Raw genomic sequence first — 11,215 nt, 5'->3', positions numbered from 1 at the left:
AAAAAAGTACGTACTTGATCAGTAAAAATGTTCAAAATGAGTCCTAAAACTGATATTAACCCCCCCCCCTCAATCCAAATTTCGACATTTCCAGCAATTCTGGAGCCTCCAGCGCGATTTTTCAATTTCTCCAGAATTTTGAATTTGCTCCAGAAGGCGTGAATATGAAGTTGGGCAGCTAAAAATCGAGTTGTGTGTTATACTCGATCTGTTCAACGAGTTTATCCACATTTAAGCCGATTCTGGAGCGGACACCTCAAGAGTGGTTTTTTGACCAGAGTTTTTCATAATAAGAAATCCAAAAAAATCAAAAATCTCTCGTTTGCGAGGAAATTTTCGAAATTTGCGCGAATCGCTGTATTTAGAACACAACAAACCCCCTGAGGCCGAGTTCCGCCATTTTCAGCCATTCTGGAGCCTCCAGTGCGATTTTTCAATTTCTCCAGAATTTTCAATTTGCTCCAGAAGGTGTGAATATGAAGTTGGGCAGCTAAATATCGAGTATTGTGTTATGCTCGAACTGTTTAATGAATTTATTCACATTTGAGCCAATTCTGGAGGGGACATCTCAAGAGTAGTTTTTTGACCAGCTTTTTTTTTCAAAATAAAAATATCCAAAAACCAAAAAGTCTTCGTTTGTGAGAAAATTTTTGAAATTTGTGCGAATCGCTGTATTTTGTCATTAATTAACCACACGAGAGCGAATTTCGCCATTTTCAGCCTTTCTTGGGCTTCCATTGAATTTTTGAATTTTTTTATTATGAAAAAAGGTGGTCAAAAACCCACTCTTAAGGTGTCCCCTCCAGAATCGACTCAAATGTGAATAAATTCATTAAACAGTTCGAGCATAACGCATTACTCGATTTTTAGCTGCCCAACTTCATATTCACACCTTCTGGAGCAAATTCAAAATTCTGGAGAAATTGAAAAATCGCACTGGAGGCTCCAGAATGGCTGGAAATGGCGAAATTCGGATGGGGGGGGGGTTAATATCAGTTTTAGGACTCATTTTGAACATTTTTACTGATCAAGTACGTACTTTTTTTTAAAAAAAGCATAAATCACCAAAATAGTCAATTTTATTGGATTTTCAAAAATTCGCCAAAAATCCAAAAATGAACTTGGGCAGCTGAAAATTTGGATTTGGGGGTTTAGAACGTGCTCTTTACACGTCAAGAGGTTCCCTTGTAAGTATTTTTATCGATTTTTTGAATTTTGTTGTAATAACTAAAAAATTAGTACGGCTGCGTTTCGAAATGTTTCCTTAATTTCACAAATGATATTTTTCGATGTTTCACCATAATTAAAAAGAAATATTTCAGAAACATTAATTTACCCGGAATCAAGCGATTTGCAAATTTTCAGCCGCTCAAAATTCAGTGTATTCCTAAATATGGTCTTGGATTTTGATGAAAATTGCCCTAGGTTGACGCAGAATCTCAAATAGTACATACCATCTTTTGGAACCGGACCATTTTTCCCAAAATAGGGGTTGCAGGAGCTAAAGTACAAAATATACGATTTTTTCAAAAATGTCTTCTCTTTGAGAACCTATATCTGCTCTCCAGGGGCATCTCCTCAGTCGCGACTTTCCAGTCAGAAAGAGAGTCTGGACATTTTCATTTCAAGATTCATCCCCTGATTGATATTTTTATGATGAATGACTGGATGAGTTTTTTTTTTTATTATTGGGTCATTCCATGCCAAATCGGCGGATTTTTGCACGAGGGGTCTTCGATTTTTTTCAAAATCAGATCATTTGTAGAGGTCATCAAACGATGACGAATGACGCAAACCGGACATTTTTTCGATTTTTTTTGACGGAGCTGTGGCGCTTCAAAGTTCTCCAAAATGGCCGAAAATGGAAAATTTCAGTTGCAAATTGCTCCGGTTGTACGTGGTATAGAATTTTGAACTTTTTTTCAAATTGTAGTACTTTGAGAGGGTAATCGACGAGTGATGTCAAAATCAGTGTTGCCACTTTTAAAAACCTAAAAAAATCGATTTTAAAACTTATAATTTAAATATAACCATGATGTCCGCCAGTAAAAATTCTGAAAAAATTCTCAGTTTTAGTCCTTTTTATGTAGAATAACATATCAAAAAATTGGAGGGGCCTTTTTTTTCATTTTCGAGAAAAAAAAAATACAAGTTTTACAATTGCTGCAAAAGTACCATCAGAAACCTAAAAAATGAAAATTTTTGCATTTTTGAAATATTTTACCAATGTGTAGACGATAATGTGAAAAAATCCCCCTCCCCCCATCTGTCAACGAATTGACATTTTCGTGCTATAAATTTTTATTTCAAGAGTGAAATATAATATGCATTTTTCGTCAATTTGTCGACAAATTGGGGGAAGGGGGATTTTTTTCACATTATCGTCTACACATTGGTAAAATATTTCAAAAATGCAAAAATTTTCATTTTTTAGGTTTCTGATGGTACTTTTGCAGCAATTGTAAAACTTGTATTTTTTTTCCCTCGAAAATGAAAAAAAAGGCCCCTCCAATTTTTTGATATGTTATTCTACATAAAAAGGACTAAAACTGAGAATTTTTTCAGAATTTTTACTGGCGGACATCATGGTTATATTTAAATTATAAGTTTTAAAATCGATTTTTTTAGGTTTTTAAAAGTGGCAACACTGATTTTGACATCACTCGTCGATTACCCTCTCAAAGTACTACAATTTGAAAAAAAGTTCAAAATTCTATACCACGTACAACCGGAGCAATTTGCAACTGAAATTTTCCATTTTCGGCCATTTTGGAGAACTTTGAAGCGCCACAGCTCCGTCAAAAAAAATCGAAAAAATGTCCGGTTTGCGTCATTCGTCATCGTTTGATGACCTCTACAAATGATCTGATTTTGAAAAAAATCGAAGACCCCTCGTGCAAAAATCCGCCGATTTGGCATGGAATGACCCTATTATTATTTGTTCGAAATCAAAAACATTCTGGTTTTTAATTTTTTATTACGATATATTCAGATCTAAATACAAACAAAACCAATATTACAGGTGACTAGAACATATTGTTCCTTTATTCGTACACTGAATCATTTCCAACCCTCTCATCGAACTGAAGCTTGTAAAATTGAGAATTCTGTTACTCAAACGTTGAATTAATACCTATTACACAACGTTGAAAATTATACATACAAATTGTTCCATACTACTGCAACATGAATTTTTCCACCAAGAAATACACTGCAATTTTCAAGACACTGTTGCAAAATGAAAACAACTTGTTGCTTAAAATCCTGCCAAAAGACAGCTGTGCCACCAATATCATGGTGTGCACGTGCAGTAAAAGTTCGTGTCACAGTTCAACGTGCTCGAATTTCTCAGAAATTTACGCCATTCGTTGTTTATTGAAGGGTTTTAATCTGGAAAGTATGCGAGGTATGTACTTGGCAAATAAGCCTGAAAAGAAGTATTTTATCACAAGAATTCTCTCAACATAAGGTAAACCGCGATCAAGGATAATGGTAGATGAGATGATGATGATGATGATGATGATACAAAAGCTGAAGAAGGTACATTACGATTCCTTAGCTTGAATCCAGTGACTGAGACTCGGTTGTCAAGATGAGGATGTACTACTCGGTTCTTTTCCATGTAACCCATAAGTGGATCTATATCCTTGACATCTGTGAAAAGACACCCAGCGCAGAACGTTAAGTTAGTCAACTTTAGCAGGATGCAGAAAAGTCTACCAAAACTTATACATACTGAGGTTCGTTGTATTGACAGATTCAGTTTTGATCATATCGAAGTTGTCTCCTCCGTCGGCCAAGTACGATACTGTTATAACTCCATAGATTTCGTCATCTTGGAGCGCTCGATATTCAGGAACATCGCATTCTCTGCATAAAGCAGTCACCGATGCGACTCGTTGACCGGATGGTTTTGAAAAGTCATAATCTACCCTGAGTCCTGCTCACAAAACGTGTAAGAAATGTTGATATTTATTTACAAGATGAATTGTTGAAATATGCTTCTATCAATACACCTACCTGAGAAATGAAGGAAATAATGAGGAATGAACGTGGTATCATCTGGGTCATATCTGGATGCTCCAAATTCTAAAGCTTTCCTTATAGTACTCCCTCGTAATTTAACTTCAACTAATTTATTCTCGAATGGCATTATGGTCATTAAATCTTCTACAGTTAGTGCTCCTAAAGTGAACGATTGAAGATGAATGATTGAAGTTGGATTTCTGCAATTGAATTCGTCTCAATTACTTACCATCATTTTTTTGATGATCGATGACCGCTCGAATACCACCATTTCCATAGAAAGCAATGGGAGTCTTGGTCCATGTAGTCTCCTTGCGTTCCTTTGCTAATTGCACTCCCTATATCAAAATTGCAATAAATGCGTAAGTTTGTGATTTTACATTGTGCGTGTGAAATGTAACAGTTGTTGCTTACATAATCGACATAGGCATCGGTAATCAAATTGGCCAATGTGGATTCTAATTTACCCTCAGGAAAACTGGGTTTCCCCAGAAAGGTTCGAGTGTAACCTTTGACAACGTGAATTTGCTCGCTCAATAAGGCAGTCCATTTAGCTATTTCTTTGTCAAGTTCTGGATCTGTAGGGATATGTATCGAGATTTAGTCAAGGTTGGCAAAAACACTCATCCGGATACTTCAATTCGTTACCTTTTTGAACAGTCGAATCGAGAATCTGTGGGTTTCCAGTCGCACTGAGGACATTACCTTCGTCATCAAAATCAACCATTAGTTTACCTAAATATTTACTAAAAGCATATGCCTGTACTACTGGCACTTTTTTGCCAGATTTCTGCACTACCATTGTAGGATACTCAGATGCTGGAGTCTCCACACTTGGTGGTTTATCTGTCAGCAGAGATAATACGATCAGTAAAGCATATTTTTTCTATCTATGAAGATGTATCTGTGGATCTAGTTCCATTGCAACCTACCTGCTGGTGTGTACAGTAAGGAATGAGAATGACCACCCACAACCACACTGACTTCTTCAACTTCTGCAGCTATTTTCTTATCGTATTCGAATCCCGAATGTCCCAAGGCAATTATGATCTTGATACCTTTCGACTTTAAACGTTTCGCCTCCTCTCGTATGTAAGGTATTTCTTCAAATATTTCCAGATTTTCTGTGTTCGATATGATCTGTGCAAAGTCAAAGATTAAGCGACAAATTCCTAAGAAAAAAATGACCTGGTCTTGTCGAAATGTCTCTTACTTGTGTTTCAGTCGTCAAGTATCCGATAACTCCGATTTTTCTACCTTCCACTGTTAAAACAGTCGAAGGAGTCAAGTTGGGTAAATCTAATCGTTTTTCGCTGCTTATGTTGAGATTACAGCAAACAACTGGCGTTTTCACATGCTTCAGGTATTCGACCAAGTTATCAATTCCATCGTCAAATTCGTGATTGCCCAAAGTCTGAAAAATCATACCATTAGGGCCATAAAATTATTCCAACCGATTTTTGTATGCTTAAGCTCGGAGTACCAGTGCACCTCGTCAGTTTCGTGAAGAGCTTGTACAAGGTCAATGTGGCGCAGGTGAGAGTAGAAGGAGAGCTCACCAATCATTTGCATACAGCAAATGGAGTTAGATAAGGATGCATACTCAGCCCAATTCTCTTCAACGTATATGGAGAATGGGTAATGAGAATAGCCCTGGAGAATTGGGAAAAGGGAGTCATGCTTGGAGGAAAGAAAATATCGAATCTGCAGTATGCGGGTGACATCACCTTGCTTGCAGAGACAGCAGATGAGCTGAGGGAAATGCTCCAGAAGATTGAAAAAGCCAGCAACAAAGCCGGTCTGAAAGTCAACAAAGGAAAAACAAAAATAATGAAAATCAATAGGGAGCGCAAGAACAGACCTGAAATTTTGGAGATCAATGGCATAGAGGTGAGTACAAGGGCTGTCTGGAAAGTCGGGTACTTAATTTTGTTCAGTGGGAAGGGTTGTTCATACCTGGGAACCTGATTTTTGGATATCTTTTAGAGGGATGGTTTTGGAAGCATTTGCCATAAACCGTCTTTAGATTCATGCAGTAGTATGGTTTTACAGCATTTTTTGGTTTGGTAAAAATTGTTGTGGATGCATCCAACCTAAATCAATTTGCACATGGTGAGAAAACCAAAGGTTTGGTTAGACAAAGTGGAATGGATAGTTATGGGCCCCTTTCCATCTAGCTCGGGTGTGGAAACCTTTGATTTTCATTTCTTCGGACTTCTAAAACAACATTTTGGTGGCAAAAAGTTGAATGGCCACAAAACTTTTGAGCCAAAAATTTCTTCAAGAACGAGCATGTATAGGTTTTTGAAGAGGGAATTTTGAAATTGAAAATAATTTGGGGGAAAAGGGGTCAAAGTGGTGAAGTGATTATGTCAAGAAATAAGGTACCGGCAGGTAATTACACCACAAATTTTTTCAAACTGAAATTGTCATGAAGTGAATATGTCAAAAGAAGCGGAAAACTATCTATTTCAATTTACTGCTGTCAAATTATTTTTATAGAATTTGACAAAAGCACCAGTAATGTTTTTGTTGAGGAACCTCAATTGGTGGAATTACCTGACCTTGGCAGGTAATAAGGCCACAATTTTTTTTTATAAAAAAAAGGCCCAAAATGCCTCAAAAATGGCGTGGAAATGCCTAAAAAAAACTTGAAAACGGGTCAATTTGGGAGGTCAATGATGTACTATGTGCAAAATTTCAGTTTTCCAACAAGATTAGGTGTAATTTTGTATGTTCATTGTAGTTATTTTTGAAAATTTGCAGTAGGCTGTAGGACTGCTCCCAATGGCTGGAAACCACTTCCAATCAATTTGTGAGGCCAAGAAACATGTACTTTTAGTCCTTTTGGTGCAAAAATTTGATTTTTGAAAACCCACATAAAAATGACTCATCAAAAATAATGTGGCATTATTACCCGCCATGGTATTATTTTTAAAATTAATAAATTCAAGCAGAATAATGTTGGTTGAAATTCATTTCAGCATATTCAGAATCAGTATTAAATTTTGAAACAGATGTTGTATCAAAAACAGTAAGTATTTACATTCTCCAATTCTTTTCAAATAACTTTTTTTCAAAACAAATTTCTTGAGCAATTGGAAAAAATTTGAGAGTGAAATTTCAATTGCCAATAAAATTTCTAAAAAAGAGCTTCTGCACTCTAATACCCACATTAGTAAAGTGATGTGATGTAAAAATATATTTCAGAAGAACGATCTTGTGAAAATATACAGTACTTTTCTAGAACCAGCGTTGTGGCGTAATTACCCGACCGGCGTATTTACCCACCTGTACCTTAGTAAAAAGTCCATATTTCAAAGTGTATGTATAACTTTTTCATAAAATACATTTGTTGATTGTTTGGAATTTTGTGTACCTACTTGACTTTCCAGACACCCCTCATACAGGACTTTGTTGATAATGAATCAGAGAGGCTCAGTTGGAGAAATTAGGAGAAGGTTGGCCATGGCAAAGATGGTGGTGGGAAAGCTCAGTCAGATCAGGAGAAGCCGCAACATCACAAAGGTCACAAAACTCAGAATTGTAAAAACACTAGTCTTCTCCATCTTCTTGTATGTGTCAGAATGCTGGGCAATACGCAAAGCAGATCAAGGCAAAATTGATGCATTTAAAATATATGTACTGCTACAGACGCATGCTAAGGAAACTTGGGTCCAGAAGAGAACAAATATGTCAATACTCAAACAATTGGGAGTATAGGGGAAACTTAGCACAGTCATCAAGAGACGGATTGTACGCTATTTCTGACATATTGTGAGACAATACAACCTGGAAAAGCTAACAGTCCTAGGCCACATAGAAAGCAAGCCAAAATATTGCTGGGAGAATGCACTAGCAGGGCTGAAGACATAGATAGTTGGGGGGAACTGGTTGCCAGAATTTCATGGTCGCAATATCCAGATCGGGACAAGCAAGAATGAAGAAGTTTAATAAGGGTATTCTCTACCTCTGTTAAAACGTTTAAAATACGAAGCTGATTTGTTCATTATTTTATCGTTCGTTCATAAGATTGCATGTAATCGAGTGAACAAATTTAGTTGTACGTACGTATGTCCCGCGACGCACTCCCATCAGAAATTTGGGCAGAAATTTCTCCGTGAATTTTCAAAATTCTTTCAATTTTTTTCACCAATGCGAATACTTTATCATTGAAAGCGAGAGTATGTAGCCATATTTTCTAATTTAGCTTTTCCAACGGAGATCTTAGGATCAATAGTACCTCTATTCAATTCCCACTGACGGCCACAAAATGACTTAAATCAAAAATATCTCTACATACCCTCGCTTTTGAATGCTTTCCGAGTAAAATAAACCAAACCCCACGAAAATCCCCTGCAATAGTTTTCGCACAATCCCCGACCAAAGTTCCTAGTTTTCATCAAAAATTGCTACTAATAACAGGGGGTAGAGAATAGCCAAGTAATGAGTACAGATGTAAAAATTAGGGAGAGACTCACCATAACGTCGAGTCCAAGTTTGTCGATCAATTCCGAGGTAATTTTCCACTTGTAAAGCGTATAATATGGAGTACCTTGGAAACTGTCACCAGCATTGATATAGATGCTGGGTACACCTTGGCTTTTGGCTTGCTGTCTGGCGTCGTCGGCAGCCTTCTTCATACGAGCGAATCCTCCATAGCATTTGTCCTGTTGGACGAACTCCTTCGGGCACGATGCGGTATATGCGTCTGTTTCTACGAATCTAACATGCAGATCGTTATTGTGCAATATCTGTAGTCGAAAGTTGGTTTTGACTGGTTCTACTGCAAAACAGTGGTGGGCCCAGAATAAAAGAAAGTACGCAGCTAAACGCTTCATTTTGGTAATTTTTGAAGGCTATAAGAGTAATACGTGATAAAAGTGAACTGAAAGATATGCACGAAGAACGAACGACGAAGTATTTAAAAGCACTTCGGGTGATGTCTGCTTGTGACTCATTGACAGTGCTATATGTATTGGTACTTTCAGTACTCGATGTACCAGGTGAGAAGCACGTTTCGGCCACAAAGAAACACGCGACAATGAAATACAAACATTACAAGTGTTTGGAAATTACAGTAGCAGCGTGAAGGTAATTTCCATTGTAGGAAGTGCTCAACCTGAGCAGACTAGCTACTCGGGAATATCAAAATAAACATCAAAAAACGACTAACTTTTCTACCTCATATTCCTTTTCTTTTCCCCTCCTATCTTGTATTGAGCTTAAGGAATGATATGTATGATGATTTCGTGCCGTGTTGAGATTTACATTTGTATATCACGTATAGTTCATTGATATCTTGTTTTGCTCTTCGAAAACTGCATGCTCGTTCCTGCTGAAAATTGTTTCTGTTTCACTTCTTCGATATTTTTTTTCGTCTCTCAAGTGTGACGAATGTAATCCTAGTGTATAATTTGGGGATTATCTGTGTCAATTACTTGGAAACGATATATTATCGTATCAATTGAAGGCTACTTGAAATTGCGAATATCATCATGTTGTATTAAGTATTTCGAGACGGTCACGTCATTTTCGTTTATAAATTTCGATTATGGCCCTAAAATGGCGCTAAAGAGAATGCGATGAATTCTCCTCCGAACAGTCTCGAGAATGCAATTATGCATGAATGAATTGACGCAGTGCTCATTACTCTCTAAAATTATAATGCAATTTTTTATCTGACAATGAGCCTCGTGAGAGCCAATTTCCTCAATTCTCTAGTACATTGTGGAAGCTTATAAGGGGCCCGCCCATAAAAATTAGCTCGTCTTGCGAGCCCTCAAACATCAATTTTTTTTCTTCAAAAATTAATTTCCAAAATTGACAGATGAATACTAGATGGGGGGGGGGATATCATATCCGAATCGAGCTTTCGATTTTCACGATAAGTTGCCAAGTTATTTTACTCTGAATTTGCCAAACTTTGAGAAGTGATACGATACCAGAATCTCTTTTGCATCAATTTTCAAATACCAAGATGGGAATACGAACAGGATTCAACCCCACCCCTCCAGCTCCACCTCACGCCACGATATCCACATTGATTACTTAATCCGCTCTTTAGTTCGTAATCAAGGCGAGACCTTTTTGACGCTGCTGTAAAGAAACCGAGAGCAATTAAAATTTCATCGTGGCTCAACTTTTAACGCAAACATACACAGTCGAAGAGGGAAACTTCATCGTCGAGTCGAGATATTCCTCGTGTAAAATATACACGCTGCTATATAGCTACCTAATACCTATATAGGTAGGTAATACTCGTACTTTAATCACGCCGAAATAAGCATGTAAAGCTTGCACAACCCCGAGAGAGGGCAGAAAAAGTACTCGTCGACCTCTCGTAATCTCGTTGTCGCACTCGCAGCGAAAACGCAAATCAAAGTCCTCGAGTTCGATATTAATTAAAGTTTATTTCTTTTTGTACAACTTTTCGCTATGCCAAAAGTACTACCAACCGTATCAAAACTTACATAAAACTTTAATTTCAGCCGAGTTTATTTAAGATAAGATAAACTCCGCAAGATTTTTTCTTCTTTCCTACTACAAGTCGAACCAACCGGAGAGAAAATCTTTTCCTTTCTTTATCGTGTGTTTTTTTCTTCTTTGCTCTTAATACGCGAAAACATTAAGGAGAAAAAAACTAAAAAAAAACTTGCAAACAAATAAATTTCGTAATAAAAAATCATAACGATGCGAACTAAATTCAATATTCGTTTGCTTCTTCTTCTTATTCTCCTCCTCCTCGTATTTTCTTCGTATATACTTATATAGTCGGATGGTTAAAAAGCTTTTTCGTATCTTTACGCGAAATAATGAAAATAGTGGAAAAGTGTACAAAACATGCGACGTCTCGGCGTTTAAAAGCTGCGCCTCCGAAGCTGCAGTTCAATTTTCGCATTATTGTGCCGAATGTGAAAAACATTCTCGTCATAACGACGACGACGCGATGTTCAATTCCATATAAAATAATATAAATTATCGTCGAGCGAACGACAGACCCAAAAAAAGAAAAAAAAAATCATTCTATTTCGAGTAAAACAGGACAATAATCAAATGAACGAGAAGGCGTTCGCAGTGAAAAGTCCAATAATCTAAACTGGCTTTTAACGAGGCCTAAATTCGATTGCCGCATTCGAAGCGAGCGCGGCGATGACAAAAAAGGAGAACGAAAGGGACCAAAAACAAA

At 37.1% G+C, this 11,215-nt stretch overlaps 2 protein-coding genes across 5 annotated transcripts in view; one reads left to right on the top strand and one right to left on the bottom strand.

The window, feature by feature from the left end:
- The window catches only part of rsh (radish), a 780,520-nt gene that overhangs the window by 344,698 nt on the left and 424,607 nt on the right, over positions 1-11,215 (top strand). The window lies entirely within an intron of this gene.
- On the bottom strand, positions 2,958-9,672 carry LOC135839894 (protein 5NUC-like). The gene is made up of 9 exons (XM_065356151.1): positions 8,508-9,672; positions 5,240-5,440; positions 4,959-5,166; positions 4,675-4,872; positions 4,441-4,604; positions 4,256-4,364; positions 4,021-4,185; positions 3,737-3,940; positions 2,958-3,654 (listed from the first exon to the last, which is right to left on the bottom strand). The coding sequence occupies exons 1-9, from the start codon at positions 8,865-8,867 to the stop codon at positions 3,446-3,448; spliced, it is 1,818 nt and encodes a 605-aa protein (XP_065212223.1). The 5' UTR covers positions 8,868-9,672; the 3' UTR covers positions 2,958-3,445.

This window comes from Planococcus citri, chromosome 1 (assembly GCF_950023065.1).
Source record: "Planococcus citri chromosome 1, ihPlaCitr1.1, whole genome shotgun sequence".
In the NCBI taxonomy this organism is placed as follows: domain Eukaryota; kingdom Metazoa; phylum Arthropoda; class Insecta; order Hemiptera; family Pseudococcidae; genus Planococcus; species Planococcus citri.
The sequence above is the reverse complement of the archived record's forward strand: the minus strand, read 5'-3'. Positions and strand labels throughout refer to the sequence as shown.